Source organism: Chiroxiphia lanceolata, chromosome 8 (genome assembly GCF_009829145.1).
Source record: "Chiroxiphia lanceolata isolate bChiLan1 chromosome 8, bChiLan1.pri, whole genome shotgun sequence".
NCBI classification, from domain to species: Eukaryota; Metazoa; Chordata; class Aves; order Passeriformes; family Pipridae; genus Chiroxiphia; species Chiroxiphia lanceolata.
In genome coordinates this window covers 4,278,859-4,298,115 of record NC_045644.1, presented here as the reverse complement: position 1 = coordinate 4,298,115, position 19,257 = coordinate 4,278,859, and the positions used below count along the sequence as shown (strand labels likewise).

At 41.9% G+C, this 19,257-nt stretch overlaps 1 protein-coding gene across 1 annotated transcript in view; it reads left to right on the top strand.

The window, feature by feature from the left end:
• The window catches only part of ADAM12 (ADAM metallopeptidase domain 12), a 182,910-nt gene that overhangs the window by 152,181 nt on the left and 11,472 nt on the right, over positions 1-19,257 (top strand). Inside the window, exons 13-17 of the mRNA XM_032695515.1 lie at positions 4,598-4,687; positions 6,440-6,635; positions 13,692-13,800; positions 13,904-14,102; positions 16,652-16,729. Coding sequence (XP_032551406.1) covers positions 4,598-4,687; positions 6,440-6,635; positions 13,692-13,800; positions 13,904-14,102; positions 16,652-16,729 — 672 coding nt within the window. The remainder of the gene's footprint in view (positions 1-4,597; positions 4,688-6,439; positions 6,636-13,691; positions 13,801-13,903; positions 14,103-16,651; positions 16,730-19,257) is intronic.

The following is a 19,257-nucleotide window of genomic DNA, read 5'->3' as shown; positions in this document are numbered from 1 at the left end:
TTATTTCCATCCATGAAAAGCCACTAATGTATCTATATTAATATCAATATAATCATAGGAATTGTGGAGTCATACAATAGTTTGTGTTGGAAGAGGCCTTAAAGATCATCTAGTTCTAGCCCCTCTGCCATGGGCAGGGACACCTTCTACTAGCCCAGGTTGCTCCAATCACCATCCAATCTGGCCTTGGACACTTCCAAGGATGGGGCAGCCACAGCTTCTCTGGGCAACCTGTGCCAGGACCTCATTGCCCTTATATATAATGCTATATAAATATAAACATTAATACTGGCTATTTATTTTTTCATTTAAGCTTCAGCTTTTAGGCACCAGACCTTTCTCTCCTTCACTATAAGATTTTTCTTTCCCACTGGCCAATTACCTTACTAACAGAAATAGACTTCTCTGCCTCCCAAACAGATTGCTGCTGCTTCAAAGATCATTCCATTTAGTTTAGTGAATGTGTCAGAGGCCTCCTCAGATCAGGAGGAGAGAGGCAAAACCTGGGGGTCAAATAATATCCGAGCTGACATCCTTATCCCTTTCACATCCCTTCCTCATTGGCCGTATCGAACCTCCCTCCAATTATCTGAATTAAATACATCAGCACATGAGGGATTTGTTTCCTGTGATAAACACAAGTCTGCAGACAAAAGAGATGAGGGTACTTAAAACAGTAAGATATTGCTGCATCCTGTCTATAGAGTGAATTGGATTTATACAAGCTGTAAGGATTTCCTGGCAGTTCACTCATTCTGGAGGGTAACAAGGTTGGAGGAAGCAGGCTTATCTTCTTGTTTAAAGTCAATAGAGTGCAAGCAGCTTGCAAATGTCTTTCTAACCCGGTTATCTTTCTTGTTTTCATTTTTGAATGTTAGTGATACCTTTTCAAGTCAAAGCCACTTAATGTCAGCAATCCCTGAGTTGGTTTGCCTCCTCTTTCTATCTTTTTTCCTTTTTAATTATATTGGAAAACTGCAGCTTGGGTGCAATTAAATTTATTTGGGATTTACTGCTATAATCTGAGTGGTTCCAGAAAACCTGTGTGATTAGTTAATAATTCACTGCCCAGTCATTTATACCAGCTGAGTTTTGTCAATAGTGTTGCAGTATTCTATTGCATGGAAAGCTGTACAATAACACACACTGGCTGTATTTTATCAGGGATCAGAATTAAATATCATTCTGGATAGCTGATGGTAGTTGTTCCTGTCCATGGCAGGGAGGTTGGAACTAGATAGTTCCTTCTCTTCCAACCCAAACCATTCTATGATTTAGATTAGATATTAGGAAGAAATTGTTCCCTGTGAGGGTGGTGAGGCCCTGGCACAGGCTGCCCAGAAAAGCTGTGGCTGCCCCATCCGTGGAAGTGTCCAAGGGCAGGTTGGACAGGGTTTGGAGCAACCTGGGCTGGGGGAAGGTGTCCCTGCCCATGGCAGGGGGTGGAACTGGATGATTTCTTGGTCTCTTCAGACTCAAACATTCTATGATTTTATGATTCTAATTTAATTTTGGATTAGATGACCAAAAATGTCTGATGCGCTACAGTGTCTTTGGAAGGAGGGTTAGTGTACATTACAGGTGGAAAGATGAAAGAAAGAAGAGGATTAAAAATCCTTGGTCCTTGAAAAGTTAAAATGTGGCTTCTTTTATAACTGGTTGCAAAGGGGGATCAGAGAACTATGAACTGGTAACTCAGAAGTCAGACAAATTACTTCCAAATTTAATTAAGAGCTAGTGCCCAAACAGCTGTGACACGCCAGGGGTGAGTCAACGTGGCTTTTGTGCCAGGAAATCTTGTCTTAGGAAATCTTGTCTGACAAAATCTTGTCTCATAAACCTTTCACAGTGCTCTGAAGGGCTTAGCAAGTGGGTGGAAAGGATGGTGCTGTCACTGCAACACTGTTAGGAGTCCAGAGAGGCTTTAGACCAAAGCTTTCACCAAAGCCTCTCTAGGAGACTAAGCAGCTGTAGGATGAGAGCAAATTCCATGGGCAAAAACTGGTTTAAAAGATAGAAAATGCAGCCAGGTATAAATCATCTGTTTTATACAGTGGAAGGAGATCTGCTGCGATGTATCCACGAGGTGTGCCCTGGGGACTACACAATTCAGCATTTTCATAAACAGCTTGGGAAGAAGAATAGACTGAATTTGCTGATACTAGTTAGGCTGGTAGAAGATGAAATCTGGCTGTGAAGGACTGCAGAGAAACCTTCTGAGACAGCTGGACCAGGCATTAAGATGAGAAATGGGACTCGGTGAGGAGTGATACACATTCCAAAAATCACAAAGAAGATGATGGACTCAGAGCTGACTCTGACCACAGAGGAACAAGACTTCATATTGCAATAAATAGTGTCATGAAAATGTCAGCTCAGTGCTCCAGAGTGGTCTAAAAGGTAAATAGGCTGTTAGAAAGTACTAGGGGAGAAATAGGAAAACAAAACAAAGCACCAGCAGAGCTCTATAAATCTGCTACGCTTGAAGCTGCATGAGCAGGTTTTCCCTACCCCTCCCTGATCTCAGGGAGGATAAAGCAGAATGAAAAAGATGGAAAGAAAAGCAGTAGGGTGGTTCAAAATTTCGAAGGGGCTCCAGCTGGAAAAGAAGAAAATTAAGGAAAATGTGACAGAAGCTGATAAAATCATGAACAAAAGTGGAAAAGGTGAGCAGGGAGCAATTTCCCCCAACAAGAACTGTGCAAAGGAAGGTAGAAAATGGCAGGTTTCAAACAACAGAAGGAGCTGCTCCCATGACTGTGACTGTGTGCAAATTTCCCTTCACTGGCTGTTACAGGTGATAAAAATGCCCACGGAGCCAAGGGAAAGCCAGGAGATTGTAATTGTGTCTCGTGTGTTTGTTCACCTTCTTGTCCTTAAGCATTTTCTGCTGGCTGCTGCCAGGGGAAAACAAGGAGAGAAGGGCTGTACGTTGTCCCAGTGGGTTCTCTCTTGTGTTCCTAGAAAAGAGAAGATGAAAACAAGGTGTCCTGTCTACAGGATAGTCTCTGGCATCACATAGGTACTACAACTGCTTTGGCATTAGTCTGTTGGAGTTGCCCTGATGAGCCAGGAGACCTAGAAATCTCCTCCCATCATTGCTGTTTTTTTTCAATAAGAACAAACAATAAGAACTACAGCATAATAGACATTTCTTTAAAAAATTGTTTTCTTCCAGAAGCCTTGTGAACCTTTCCTGTTTTTTTGCCTGTTTATGTTAAAACCATTCCTGGCAATTTGATAGCCCAGGCACAAAAACTATTTACCAAGCTCATTCCCTCCAATGAGTAATAAGTGAGTTAGCAATTGGAAATTTCAGTGGCTGCTGTAACATCACTCAAAGAGCTGTGTCTTTATCCCAGTCTGCCTCTGGAATGCTGATTGCTTTCCATGGCTGGGGTAGGGGCAAAGGATGGAGTATTGGAGCTGACTGTTTCAGAAGGACCTAAATGAGACTGCCACTGCTTTTCTCCACTCTGCTTTTCTCAGATTGCTTTGAAGGAGAATTTATAAAACGTGCTTAAATGCAGCAGCTGCACAGCAATATTTCCATAGCCTGCTGCCTTCTAGCATGAGCAAAAATAGGGGTAGGAAGTTGTCCCACTGCTTGGGAGCAGCACAGTTAGTTTTGTATATCCAGGCAGATATTATCTAAGGAAGATATTATCTAAGAAAACAGTGAAATGCTGAGAACCATTTTGCTCTTTACTCCTGAGTGCAGTGCTAGCCCTGCCTTACCTTGGAAAGCTTTACAGAAGCCAACGAAGTGACAAGAGGCTGTGAACATCATTCTAACCCACTTGTTTTCCCTGTGTTCCCTATATTGTTAGTGATCCCTTGCTAAGTCAAACTGACTTTACAGAGTTGAAGAGCAATTTTATCTCCTGCTGTTTCTGTTAGAGATGAGATTCCAGCTCAGCTGATATAACTTGCAGCTTGTGAGAATAACCTTGGAAAAACAAATCCATTATTTTCTGAAACTCCTTATTACCTTGTTCTACTGAGACTAAAGTTTGCAAAAGCCCACACATGGCACCATCTAATCCATAAGTGTGAAATTGGGATGTATCAGGCAGTGAGACTGCAATTTATACTCATTCCATTTCTCCAAGCTCTATTACTGATGTATCCTGATAACAGATGACATGGAATAGTGTCACCATCTTTCTCTGTGGCAGCCCCAGAGAGCAGCTATCACAAAATAGAGCTGTAGTCGTGATGCTCAAGAACTGCAACACAGGCCCTGGATCCCCTCTGGAGGCAATGGAATCATTCCACTGCTTTCTGTGGAAACAAAACACCACAGTACTGAATCAGGATTGGTGTCAGAGCACTTGAGTTGTTTGTGACATGTGGGATTAGAGCCATAGCTGGAATAAACCAGCCTCCCTCAACGGCTTCTCCGGGTTTACTACACTTATTGGGCTTGTTGAATCGAAGGGCAGACAAGGCTGTTTGGATCAAGTTGTCGAATTTCATGCATAATTCATGATTTCATGCCTGGATTTTCTTGGCAGAGCTATAGGTAGCCTCTTGATTTAGGGCTCATTGTGACTGAAGGTTGTCTGCACTAAATTTATCCTCTAAATTTATCCAGGAATGTACAAACCGGTGCTGTAACGCAACTACCTGCACCTTGAAACCAGGAGCAGTGTGTGCACATGGACTCTGCTGTGAAGACTGCCAGGTGAACCTTGGGAAATGTTTCTTTCCTGTGGGGTGTGGGCAGAATTCCATGATTTTCCTACTGCAAAGCAGTGAACATGGATGGAGAACAAGTAAATTGGTATCATCAATAAGTGTTACGATGCTTGTATATCATGTAAGTAATTTTTTAAAAAAAGGAGCAGATCACCAGACTTTTTAAATGTCTGTGCTATTTATGGCCACTTCATTTGCTCATGCAAAACCTCTCTTTTTTTAATGAACTTTTGCATGCTTTGATTTTTTTCATGCTTACATGGCAAGAAGTCATTAAATGCTGAACCATCTTTTTAGGAAAGGCTCTTAAAATATTAATTCTATCAACAGCATATGTATTTTTAATAGCAGATCATCAGCTGTTGTGGTCTCTTAACATACTATAAAAGCCAACTTGCCACAGGCATTTACCTGCTTGAATTCTCATACCATGCCTTGCATATGGGCTAATAAAGCATTCAGCAAGTTCCCATCGTGTCTGTGGCAACCATCTGCCTCAGAGCTCAGAGCAGCAAGTGCTCACCACAGTGAGCAAATGCTTTTTAGCAAAATCAATCTTCATTTCTTTTTGCTTTTTACCAAAGGGAAAGTGATTAAAATACAGGGCTGTTCCAAGAGCACACCTATCTTTTGTGGCTGGTGTTGAGAAGTAAATGTTCAGGCTGGAACATTCCACTGTTGCCTACTAGATGCCTTCAGCTCCTGAAAGAATTTAGTTACTCAGGGAAATGGGGACAGGATAGGAACAGTTACATGGACTTGTTGTGTAATTAAGTTCACAGAATCACAGATTATGCTGAGTTGGAAGGGATCCACAAGGATCATCAAGTCCAACCTTTAACACTGCACAGGCCCATCCCCAGGAGTCACACCCTGTGCCTGAGAGCATCATCCAAACACTCCTTGAGCTCTGGCAGCCTTGGTGCTGTGCCCACTGCCCTGGGGAGCCTGGTCAGTACCCAACCACCCTCTGGGGGAAGAACCTTTTCCTGAGATCCAAGCTAAACCTTCCCTGACACAACTCCAGGCTCCTGTGGTCCTGTCCCTCATCCCCACAGAGCAGAGCTCAGTGCCTGCCCCTCCTCTGCCCCTCCCAAGGAAGTTGTAACTGCAGTGAGGTCTCCCCTCAGTCTCCTCTGTTGAAGAGGGAGTCTCTGTTGAAGTTGAAGAAGACCTTGATGCCCATGACAGCAACATTTCCTTGAGGAAACATAACTCATTAAGGTTGAAAGGACCTTCAAGATCATCCAACCCAACTTTCATCCCAGGAAACCATCATGTGTCTGAATATGTAGTCAAGTGGGCTGGTGACTTCACGAGCCCTAACACAGCACAGTGTTCTGTGATCAGTTGGCTGCCCTGGTCACTGCAGTGCTGTTACAGCCACATGGATGGAGAGGGCTCTGATCTGACTTTTGGCCAGTGCTACGAATCATCCCAGTGTTTCTATGCCCATGTGTTCAGGCACGATGGAGGAGCCACACTGAAAACACCAGGGCTGGGTTTACCTTCTACCATGACCCACGTGAGCCAAGTTTGCAGCTTGGCTGCAGCTCCAGCTGCAGCTCCAGCGTGACCCTCCTTCCTGCCAAACCCTACCCAACATGTGTCAAACAAATGCCTTTAAAGAGCTGTGTAACCCTTACACTGTCCTCTGCAGTCAGCTGGTGCGGGGCCAGTGGAAAGAGCTGCTCGTGTGCTGCATGTGCAGCAGTTAAAGTTGTCATTTGTTTTGCAGTTAAAACCAGCGGGGATTTCTTGCAGAGAGTCCAGTAATTCCTGTGATCTGCCAGAGTTTTGCACGGGAGCCAGCCCTCAGTGCCCAGCCAACGTGTACCTGCACGACGGGCACACGTGCCACGGGGTGGACGGGTACTGCTACAATGGCATCTGCCAGACCCACGAGCAGCAGTGCATCACCCTCTGGGGCCAAGGTGAGTGTGAGAACAGAGCTGAGTGTCAGACAGGCTTGGGGGGGAAAAAAAAAATAAACCATGTGATTTGGAGGGATTTTATACAGCGCCAATCTGTATCTATTCTCTTCTGAAATGGAGAACTGAATAATGAGGGAATCACTTTGTGATTCATTTTAGCCTTGATTTGCTGTCGTGTTCATCTCTTGCAGCAGGAGGTAGAGAGCAACAGTAACTAGGCTCATTCTGCAACATGCTGCAAATGGATAGGTGAGCTTAGACAAATCATTTTATACTGACTTTGATATGGCCTTATGTCACCCTACAAAGTGCTGAATGCTCTTGGCAGGTTGAAATCACATCCCTTTTCAGATGGTGTGTGAGCTTCCTCCTGTGCTCTAAATAGCTCATCTGCAAAACATATGTGTCTGCCTACATCCCAAACCAGGGCTCAGGATTTGACATTAACATGAGACTCTCGTATCATTGGGTGCATTTTCATTAACTGGTGTTACCTGTAAATCTGCCTCCTGACAGCACTTTTAGCAGGGTATGTACCAAGGCAGAAAGGGATTTTATTCTCCCATGGGAATTTAACTCCTTTGTGTAGAAATCTAATAACACGAGTTCTTGAATTATCCTGAACGTGTATCCCAGGAAAACTGTTCACCTTTCTGTAAAGCCCTGTGGCCCTTCCACTGAAATGCAAGTATTAACTCAGTATCTTGCTATTACCTCCTGCATTTCTGTGGACAGCTCATGTCTCCTCTGGCATCTCAGTGATCCCCTCTCTCAAATTTGAAAACCACTTTTACATCTCCTGAGGAGAAACATTATTTAGAGATAGATGTAATAACTTCTTTTAAACTAACTTTTCCACCTCCTTTAGCCTCTTTCAATTCAGGATCTCTCTGCCTTTAACTCTGTTCCAAAACTTATCAATATAATGACACACAGATGTTTTCTTAGTCAAAACCCTCCTCAGAAGTCTAGTGAAGAACTTGTCTCTTAGCTTCCCAGGGACATGGACCATTCGCAATTTCTCTTTAAAAGAGCATTAAAGCATCAATGATAGAGGCAGCAGGTCAGCTGGACCATGTGGGCATAAGAACATGCTCAGGAGGAGTTCCAGCTCAAAATGAACTCACGTGGAACAAATGATGCATCTGATCCCCTCCTCTGTATCCCACGTGCACCACAGAGTTAATATGAGCTCATACAGGCATGGGTAGTTACAGTCTCCAGCCTCAGTCAGACTGGGATATTTAATTCCCTGGATACAGAGACATTTTCTCTTGTATAAAGCAAAATCTGCTCCTGATCCAGTTTCCCAGGCCATGGAAAGTTACTCGATCAGACTGCGAATAATTTCAGCGGCTGAGAAAAACTCCTCTAAAGGTCAGAGAGCTGAGCTGCTGCAGTTGCCTTGCCAGGGCTGTTTCCTAACACAGCAAATCCTCCAAACCCCCTGGGCTCCCCTAATTCTTTCCTGTCTTCCTTCTTGGGACTGTTCAATATGGGCAATGCTGTGCCTGGAGTCTCCAGTGGTCAAGGCTAGGGGGGGCTGCTTATGAGAAAGATGTTTTGTTAAGAACAAAGTTCAAACAGACTTTTACTGGAATAACCTTTTTTTTTGTCTTGGGAATGTCCCAAGGATAAGGATTTTGAACAGGGAGGATGGGACATGAGCAAACCTGAAGAGAAAGTCTTAATTCTTGTCGTGTTCTTGGAAATATAAATTAGAAATAATCGTAGAATCAGAGAGTGGTTTGGGTTGGAAGGGACCTTAAAGACTGAGTTCCAACCCCCTGCTATGGGCATGGATGCCTTCTACTAGATTAGGTTGATCCAAGCCCCATCCAAGCTGGCCTTGAAGACTTATAATAATGCCTATATTCTAGATTTAAAGCCTAGGGGTGTGGATAGCCATTGCTTTATCACACACTTGGTTGAAGTATGAACTGGCAGATGTGGAGTTGAGTAGGAAGAGGGGTAGGTGGGTCATGCAACTGAAAAATATCATGGTATAGATTAAAAAAAAAAAAAAGTCTTTCCAGCCTTGCTTGCAGCACAAAGTGAGACTTGATATTCTAAGATGTTGTGTCTGGACTTTGTATCAAAAAGATACACTGGAACCTTTTACCAGATTGTTGTATTTGATTGGAATTGTTTTTAACAACTGTGTAAGAGTGAAATAATTTTGTGCTTTTTAAAACAAAATTCTATCCCATAAAGAAAAAACAGATCACGGTTCATTTTTATTATATTCTTATTTTCTTCTTCCCAGTAGGAGAAAACCATGCAGAACAAAATGCAATAACTTTTCCTAAAATAATATTCAGTATATTGAATTCCTTGTTAATGTCTTCCTTTGTATATCTTTCTTTATTCATCAGGTTACAGATGTCCAGAAGCCCAATGATAAACGTCAATCTTAATATTTTTAGGTCTAGTTAAAGAAAAATGATGAACACTGTCAGAGTTTGTTTACATCAGGCTGGGCAATAGGAAACCTGTTTCCAGAAAGAAGTACTTGCATTTCCTTGAGGTTTATTTTGTTGCTTTCAACAGATAAATTCAAATCAAATAGAGGAATATCTTTTGCTATTTCCTATCTGCATGGCAAGCTTGGTGGGAAAGAGAGGAGGAGTCTCCAAAAATAGCCATAAATTCCTCTTAGAGACCAAGGAGATTCCAGTCTGCTCCCAGGACGCTCATATTTCTCTATTCTCTCTCACCATAATTCATATCATTTTTATCCTTAAAGAGCAACTTTCAGGAATTGTCTGTGACCTTTTTTGTTTCATATTCAAAAATATCAAATTGCACTGATGTGACCTGTTGATAGGAGTGTGACTGAGAAACACATCAATAGTGATGCCTCTGTGTGATATCTGCTACTCCATTAGCATTTTCCAGAGAAATAGGTACACAGATAAAGCTACTTAAGTAAAAGAAATTGTTGATTCTCAACTTTAGACCTGTGGCTTTTTTCTCCATTGACAAGAAAATGATTTTTAGGGAAGGGAAGAAGTTTGTCAGTGTGTTTTCCTATATTTCCCCAAGAGGAAAAAAACCAATGATTTTGGGGGGCCAATGGCAGGCATCAACTTAATAATTAGAACACACTTCAGTGTTTTGCATAGACATGGCCATTTGTTTAGGCAGGAACATTCTTAACTTTGATGTCAATATTTGTTACAAAGACCTGACGCTGTTGTAAGAACTTTGTGGGGTTTGCCACAAGCCAGGTACAACCCTATATAGACAAAATACATGGGCTGCCCATCTCAGTTATCTGACCAAACCATTGCTAAGTGGGTTTGGCAAAAATGCTAGTTATCCAAGGTCTGTAAAGATCTGAATTCAGTAAAATCCAGCTGTTTTGGTCATCACAGTTTTATAGCCAGGCCTTTTCTTTTGGAGAGGTAAACAATATTAAGATATTCTCAGAGGTGGGGACATCATACTCCTTAAATGCAAAAAAAAAGCTCAACCTCATCTTGCTCTTGCACAGACGTAACAGGGATCACCAAGATGGAGACAGGGGCCAAGGGGAGCTTGTGGAAAGTTTGCTTTGCATCATCAGCACAGTAAAACAAGCTTAATGGCATGAAATTCAGGTCCCGTGGCAGAGAACTGCATTTTTATGCTTGCATTTATTTGCACAGTAGCTCGTGGTGCCGGTTGGCACAGCCTGGGCAGCAGAATTCCAGCCTGTTACTCAGAGGTTGTTTTTTTCCCCCTCCACACCCACAGACAGCTGGGAACTGAGCTGAACTGTCTTCCTTTGCTGCTGTCAGCCTGAGAGTGGGCGTTTCTCGGAATCAGCACCATGGTCAGAACTTTCTCTCTTTCCTTTTGGGAGCCCCTGCCGGTGTTTTCTCATCGCAGCAGGTCTGAAATGACACAGCATTTCTGTCCCACTCCCAAGATGTACAACATCTCTTTTTTTTTTTTCTTTGCAAGTCCGTAGGGAAAGAAGTGAACTCATCAATATACACATTCGGAGAAAAAAGAATCTCCAGGCTGACAACTGCAGTGCTGAGCTTTGACCTTCTGCAGCTTCAAATGGCTGATTTAATGCCTTGAATAAGGCTTGGCATGGAAAGGCTGACAGGACCTTAATTACAGGGTCATGATACTATAATTACCAGTAGCAGAGTGAAATAAACTCTGCTCAGCCAGCTCAAAGCACTTAATAACCACTAGAAATCTTTCACAAATCGTTCTGCCTCTGTCTGCAGAGGCAGCAAAATAGAGAGAGACAGGACTTTCTGCTTCAGCTTCTGTGGTGCAATCGTGATAAATGAGTTTCCTCCAGAAACACAACATTACAATTCCCTTCCTTAAGCACCCTCTGAAAACCTCCTTTTAACTTGGTAGCTCCATCTGTTCAGTATCTTACACTCTGATATGTTTTCATCTATAAAAAGTCCAAATATTATGAGAAGCCAGCCGGGAGAGGGAACAACCATCTGAATCCCAAGCACCAGCATGTGTTAGTTGGAAACCAGATAAAATCTGAGGCTGGATTTTGGGCTCCAAGTCACAGATCATCATTGGGTACCAGGTGTTTTCACACACGCACTGCTCTGAGCCTGGCAGGGGAGAGGTTTTCTTGTACTCCATGAGATCTTTTTTCTTGTCAAGTGTTATTGGTTGGAGTTAAAACTCGCTGTCTGAGCCCTGCAAGGACGCTGCAGATGTGCTTCTATTCCTGCAGGCTGCTTTCCATCATCTGTAGAACACTTGACTTCTACATTAAAAAAAAATCAACCACGCAAAAAAGTTTAACCAGGTGAAAGAGGAAGATAAATACCTGAAACTCTCCCAATATTTCAGTGAGCCCTTTTTCCTTTTAACACCATTTTTAAAATAAGCCTTTATGTCCCTTGCAGTCAAAGCACGAAACATGAGCATTCATTTTGATTTTCATTTCATTTTGATTTTTCGGTTTTAGAAAAAGGAGTTTTAGCTGGCCTCTAGCTCACAGCGTGTTTTTTCCCTTCCCTCCCAAAGCCAGCATAGTATATGCACATGTTAATGTTTGTCTCAAGCTGAATGGTTGATATTCACCCTGGAAAGATGAGGAGGAATCTACATGCTGAAAATGGAAATCTGACTTTTGCTTTTTGCACAGTGCCTTGTCTGGATGCTTTTGTTGATTTTTTGATTATTGCTTGTAGTTTTATGAAAAGAATTGAAAGAATCCTGCATGAGTCCCTTTTAATAGTTCCAGATTTGAAAAAATATTCTGAACTCAGCAAGCTTGATCGTAATCTTGCAAAGAATTTCAAGCTCTTGTCCTTCTCTCCAGGGAACCAACAGCTCATATTCTGTTCCTTCTGTGCCTTTCTTTCTGAGTTTTCCAGTTAAAGTATGTAAAAAAGAGAGTACTGTCTTAAGCCTCTCCAACTTTTAATATTTTGTTCTTAATAGCATTAAATTGCTGTTCAGCAGTATATAGTATTAGTCAAGCTTCTGACTGTGAAATGCAGATAGTTAATTAAGTTTTAATCTCTGAGTTATTAGTGAAAAGATCCACACTGACTGGAAGTTTTACAATCATATATGTATTTTCTTCTCTAGGAATCTGACCCCTTTTTTTAAAAAAAGAGGATTGGGGTTTTTTAAGGCTTTCTAATGAAATCTTCAGGATGGCTTAAGTAAATGCCATGTTTTGCCCACAGTTAGAGGCATACACACTTGGAAGTGGCTCAAAACCTTGGACAAAAAGTAAGATTCTATCAGATGTTCTGTGTCTGTTAAAGACCAGGAGAAATGGTGTATTCTCAGCCTTTAGGCCATCACATTATTTGCTGCCAAGTTCTTTTTGTTTTAGCTTGGCTGATCTGTCAGAAGTACAAAAATGCAGCTAGCAGATCTCTGGTCAGAGTTTTAGCCAGTGTACCTCCTTAACACCTTGTCTCCTCAGAGCCAGTCTCCCTGTGGAGCAGTTGAAATGTTGGGAATGACCTGATTGTGCTGTTAATTGTCTTCATGGAAAGAAAATATGGAGTAGTAAAAAGCCCTAAAAAAAGGGCCTTTTAATCTTGCAAAGAGCAGCAATTATTGACTGGAAATAAAAGCCACACTTCGGGGAAGAACAAAGGGATTAAATACTCATGCATGGACTAATTAATTATTGCAGCACCTCTTTGACATTCCAGATGAAGGCATCCATCTTCCCCTACAAGATATTCCATAGTTGCTCATAATCTGGGGGAAAATGGTCAGCAGATTGTCTGTATAAAACATTAGAAGAGATGTTCTGTTAGTAACCTTTAACTTCCAAAATGTAGGGATGAGTAATCTGCCTGCACAGACATTTCCAGCCCTACTCCCACCAGGGAAGTTCCTTTGCCATTAGGATATGTCTCCATCATGAAAGGCCACAGTAGATAAGAACCAGATGCTGCCTGTCTTCCCAGATGCCTGCTTGTACCACCATGGTAGAAATGGCCCTTCTTTCAAGTCAGTCTTTCCTCTTAGGAGTGGATGTCCTGAGGATTAAGGTGGGGATGGGTTCCCTTCCCCCCCGAGTCCATCACCCTCAGTTAGCAGCAGAGTATTGTCCTTTCTCATGTCACCAGATCTTTACAGACACACAGCACTCTAGTTTACAACTGGATTTTTTTCTGGTTTTCTTATTCTGAACTGCACTTAAACAGGCCTTTCTTGAAAAGAATTTTCTTTGGGGTCTCACCAGAACCTGTAAAAAGAAGGGAGTTAACTCACCAGCTGTCCTTTGTCTGTCTTCACCGAGCAAGATTTGGCATCTCCTAAAGGTTTTTGTGTCCTAGGAGGATTCACAAGAGGGATATCACCTCAAGAAATTCTGAAAGAGTTCTGCATTGTGTGTTGCTCTCAGCATTGCCAAGAGAGACAAATAACAGTGGAAATCCCACACATCCAAGCTCTTCCATTAGCATGCTGATCCAGCACAACTGTTTTGTTGGGCTTCATCAGCATGCAGCTCACATCCCACCTTCCCCTAAAGCATCAGAGGAGCTCAAAGGAAATTATTAAGAACACCTTGTATGAGATGAAAGTTCTGATTAGGTTTTGTTTCAGGTGCGAAACCGGCTCCTGGGATCTGCTTTGAGAGAGTCAATTCTGCCGGCGATCCTTACGGCAACTGCGGGAAAGACTCCAAGAGCTCCTTTGCTAAATGTGAACCCAGGTAGGGTCTCTCCCTACAACCACAGGAACAGATGGTGCTGGGAGAGGGCTTGTGCCACTGAAAATTATCTACCTGATCTCTGGGTTTGTTTAATTCCCATCAGGGATGCCAAATGTGGAAAAATCCAGTGTCAAGGAGGAGCAAACCGACCTGTGATCGGTACCAACGCTGTTTCCATAGAAACCAATATCCCACTTCAGGAAGGTGGCAAGATCCTCTGTCGTGGTACCCACGTGTATTTGGGTGATGACATGCCTGATCCTGGTCTTGTACTGGCAGGAACCAAGTGTGAAGATGGAAAAGTAAGATTCTGAAATAATCCCAGACGAGGAGAACATCACCCTCATGCTGCCAAGTATTTTGTACTAAACTGACCTCTTTTTTCTTTGGGATTTTTTTTTTCCCCCAAAAATAATTGTTTCTCAAACTCACACTGAGTCAGATTCTTAACCTCTTCTTTTGGACACTGTTCTGGATTATAGATTTGCAGATGCAACTCTGAGCAACCTGAGCAACCTGGTCTAGTAGAAAATGTTCCTGCCCCTGGCAGGAGAGTTGGAATTAGAAGATCTTCAAGGTCTCTTCCAACCCAAACCATCCTGTGATTCTGTCTGAGGACATTCCCAAGTATCTGTCCATGTAGACTTGAGGTTTTCTGCAAAATAAGTATAGCAAAATACATTACAGGCTTACTAATGAATTTCTGAGTTCAATGTATTCACCTTCTCAGTGTCCCTGGTATTGCAAAATTGTCATTAACTTCACTTTAGGTTTCAAAGTACATTTTGTGCTGATTATGGCTCCCCTTTACTTTTATTTTAATGCAGGAAAAATTATCTCTGTCATAGAAAAACATAAAGCCGCTGATGCTCAGGCACCAAAACTGATTTTTGCAATCTTATTTTGCAAACTTTGTGAATTATCCACTATGAATATAGTCCAGATTTCATATGGCTGAGTTTTGCTTTTGTGAGAAAAGGGACTGAGAAAGATGGGAGACAACCATGAGTTTACAGCGGGGGAGGAATGGAAAGAAGTCCAAGAACTATTGAAATGAAGGAGGTTTCCATACCCTCAGTGGACTGCTTACAAAAAGGAAAAAAAAACAAGTGCTTTGATAATTTGTGGTAAATTCAAGTAAGCCTCTGAATTTCTGAATGCTTTTGAATTACTTTGGATTATCACCCTGCACTGGGAACTGGTTTGAAATACATCCCTCGTGAAACTACAGTTCTGTTACAGAAAACAACCCTTACAATATTTCTCAGTCAATCTGTTACAAAATGCCTTTTTGAAGAAAATTCAGCGCTGGGAAAGCACCCCATTATGTTTTGATAATGAGTATTTAATCTTTCTAATCTATCTAATCATACACATACACACTATAGAACACACAGGCTAATACTTATGAAATTGTATGTTTTACTTTGAGGACATTAGTGCATTTGTATTATGGATTAAGAATATGAATTCAAATATTCTTGGGTTTTCTAAGCTGGGGATCCACAATTTGAAATGCAACCATTTTAATGTGATCAGAATTCTGTGAGCTGCTGCACTGTGAGTATTTGAATTGTGAATGCTGCTGTAATCAGACCATATTCTCTCCGTGCGCGCATGTTGATGCCAATTCACTCTAATTTCCTTTCCATTTTTCCTTCTCCCCAGGGGATAAGTGCCCTGATTAAGCATCCCTGTCACCTCCTTCCACACTGTTCCCTGCTTAATGCTAATTATTGTGACTGACTTCTAGTACTACTGAACTGCACTGCAGTAAAACAGTAGCAAAACTGTGCAGTGGTAGGGGTTTGACTTTTTTTGTTGTTGTTGTAGTTGTTGTTGACATAGAATAGGGACAGTTATTCCAGTCCTAATATCTTCCTTTTCCAGTTTTGATTAGGATAACTTCTCACTACCAACATCCTCATCAGTTGTTTGGTTGTTTGATGGCATTATTAGATGGCACTCATCTTGCTGTACTTCAATTTTCAGCTCTATCAACAGAGTAAAGTTTACCTGTAATGTCTGGAAAACAAAAAAATATTGAGTTTTATTCCCTTGCATATGCTATTTGTTTACTTCTTTACTTTACTTTGCATATGCTATTTGTTTGCTTCCATTTCCATTTAGGTCATTAGCCTTTGAATATGGTTGGCTCACATTTGACACCAAAAATTTGTTTAACTTGGAAAAACTTTTCGAAAGGTCTCAGTTTTGCTGAAGAACAATGATGAGCCCATATGTATGTCAATGAACTCACTGAAATATTCAGGCTGCCCTGGGTCCAGGTTCTGTACTAGCATGAAAAACATTTTGCTGTAAACAGAACTATGATAATTTACACCATGAGGAGACCTGAAGCTTTCCTTGAGGAATTACCTGCTGCTGTGAAGACACAAATTCAGACAGATCAGGTGCCTGGAAGAATCCTGCTCAGTGCATTCCTAGTCCCGAAAACATGCAAATTACTGGTTTTTAAATTGGCTTTAAAACCTCCCAAACCCCAGGGGCTCAGCACTAGTTTCACTCCAGTGAAGTTATGAGGGTTTACTTGCACAAGCTCAGCATACCAACCAAATAGGAGCTGTGTGGGAAAGTCAGGCTGGGCCAGCATGCTGGTGAGAGCAGAATTCAACTTTCACAGATTTGGATTTAAAAGACAAAAAAAGGGCTGAGAAAGAAGAAGATACCTAATCTTGGTGTCCTTATCTTTGTATCAATATATATAGATATAGATATATGAGTATTGGGAAATCTTTGACTGCTAAAGAAGCCCTGAAGGGTGAGCAGAGAGGGACATGAAGCCTAGGGAGCTCCAGCCCTGTTAAAACTCTTTTCCCTTATTTTTCAGATTTGCCTCAATCGCCGGTGCCAGAACACGAGTGTTTTTGGGGTCCACAAATGTGCAACAAAGTGCCATGGACGTGGAGTAAGCATTATAAAAACACTGTTTTTATAATCAGTCAATAACCATTGGACAAGAATTCACTTTATGTTATAGCTTTGGGATCTATCATTGTTTGTAATAGATAAGTCAAAGTCGGTGCAGTAATTTTTTATTATGTATTTCTGTTTTTACTGTCCCTTATCTGAAATTATTTTTATTTGACAAAGAAATATTTATCAGGCAGCAATTATCTTGTCCTTAATTAAGAGTCTGTGGTACAAAGGAATGTTGTCATCTTCAAAGCAATTTTAAATCTAACCTTTCATCATGAAGAATTCCCACTAATAGTTAAAAAACTCAGTTTCTCCATAGATACAAAGAAATTAAAATTTTTGAATTGAGCATTTGAAGCACTTGAATTGAGGGGCAATTCCCCTCAATTGAGGGGCATTCCAAAAGTATTAAAATAAAGGGAAACCTTATTGATGAGTTTCATGGCATGAAAGTGGTGCAGGATGAAAAATCTGATGATATCATTTAATAATATTAGTGTTTTGAAACCCAGTTTATATTATGATAATGTTAATTATGTCAAGCTATGCCTTATTAACCTTGATTTGCTGCTGAGCTGTTTGTTTCTGTCAAAAGCTGTGGCAACCACGTTGGTAGAGCCATAGAAATTCACTGTCCTCTCCTGAGAAAGAATCTGAATTTGCTTTAACCTGTTTTATCCCTCTGAATTTGACAAACTGAGCAGTGTTGATGGTGCTGCCTCAATTATCATTGAGCTCAAATGAACAGCGGCTTGGATTGGCATCTTTAAATCTGTAAAGTGAAAACTCTCTGGTGCCTCCAGAGTGGCAAAAAATGACCTTGTGGAATTTTAAATGAGAACTCCTGTAGTGCTTTAATTTAGAAAAAAAAAAAAAAGCTTAACAAAGTATAATTTTAATTATCTTCTTTTCTTTGAAAAGTAAATCATTTATTTTTTAATTTTACATGACCACAGCCAGTCTGGGCTCTGTGAATGATATTTAACTACTCTGCAGACACAGCCAGAATAGTGTTTCTGAGAGCCTGCCAGCTGACCTGGCCAGAAAAGTGCATATTCAGAATAACCCAAACTCCTTTGAACTGATTTATGTCTTACTGAGAAACCCATTTATGAATCTGTGCTGTGGGTTCTCCATGGCAGTTGTAGATCAGAGATGATCAGGGTTAGCACAGAATAAAGGGCTGCATTAACAATGAGCCTTAAGCCAAAAAACTTCATTTTAAAAACAATTTGATCATCTACAGGTGACTGTGACATCTCAGTGTCCAGTTTTAGGCCCCTCACTGCAAGAACGACTCCAAGAGGCTGGAGCGTGTCCAGAGATGGGAACAGAGCTGGAGAAGGGTCTGGAGCACCAGGAGCAGCTGAGGGAGCTGGGGGGGGCTCAGCCTGGAGAAAAGGAGGCTCAGGGGGGACCTTCTTGCTCTGCAACTCCCTGACAGGAGGGGGGAGCCGGGGGGGAAGTTGGGCTTTGCTCCCAGGGAACAAGGGACAGGACAGGGGGAAACAGCCTGAAGCTGTGCCAGTGAGGTTTAGATTGGATATTGGGGAAAATCTCTTCACCAAAAGGGTTGTCCAGCCCTGGCACAGCTGCCCAGGGCAGTGGTGGAGTCCCCATCCCTGGAGGGATTTAAAAGCCGTGAGGATGTGGCACTTGGGGACATGGGTTAGTGGTTAATGATTGGACTCAGTGATCTTAGAGGGCTTTTCCAACCTAAACAATTCCATGACTCTATGTATTCTGTCAGTTCAGCACAGAACTTACCCTCTGTATCAACCACACAGCCACTCCTTGGGTGGTAGCAAAAGGAAATAAGAAGCATTTGGACTGTGGGACCTCCTGAGGAAAAATCCATGACTCTACTGGCTCCGTCTGCTCTGTGCAGTGGGAACAGGCTGATGTTAGTGATGGGCTCCAGTCCTCTGGAGCTCTCTTATTCTGCAGGGGGCATTTGATAGATCAGGTCTTGCAAACTGTTTCTTAACTCAGATTAAAACTACCAGAACAGGGAGGACGGTATCTTTAGAGACAGTGCAGGTGTGGTATCAAAGCTCCCTGAGGGTTTCCTCAGCTCTGATCCCAGTTTCACAACTAATTCATCTTGGAGCAGTGGAAAAATCAGTACACAGGCTAGTTGCAAACCCTAGGATAGGATAGGAGTGGGCTGACACAGCTTTACAGCCTCAACACCATGGGGAGACTCCTGCTCCTGTGGAGGTAGAAGAAATTTAGTTTAACAGAAGTTAGAAGGTAGATAATGCTGCTGGAAGCAAAGAAAGAACAAGACTTCAGAGGTGTCTGATTATCCTGATATTATTGATGTTGTTAGCTGGGGCAACTCCAACGATTACCTGCCAAATAAATAACGTTGTTTAGGATCCCTGTTGCTCCATGTTCCATGCTCCATCCCACCTTAGCCGTGCCAACAGCCAGACACCAGCACAGATCTTTTCTTCTGCAAGTTTTATTCCTGTCACTGTCTGATTAGAAGCCCTTTTCAGCCAGGGCTGCTCT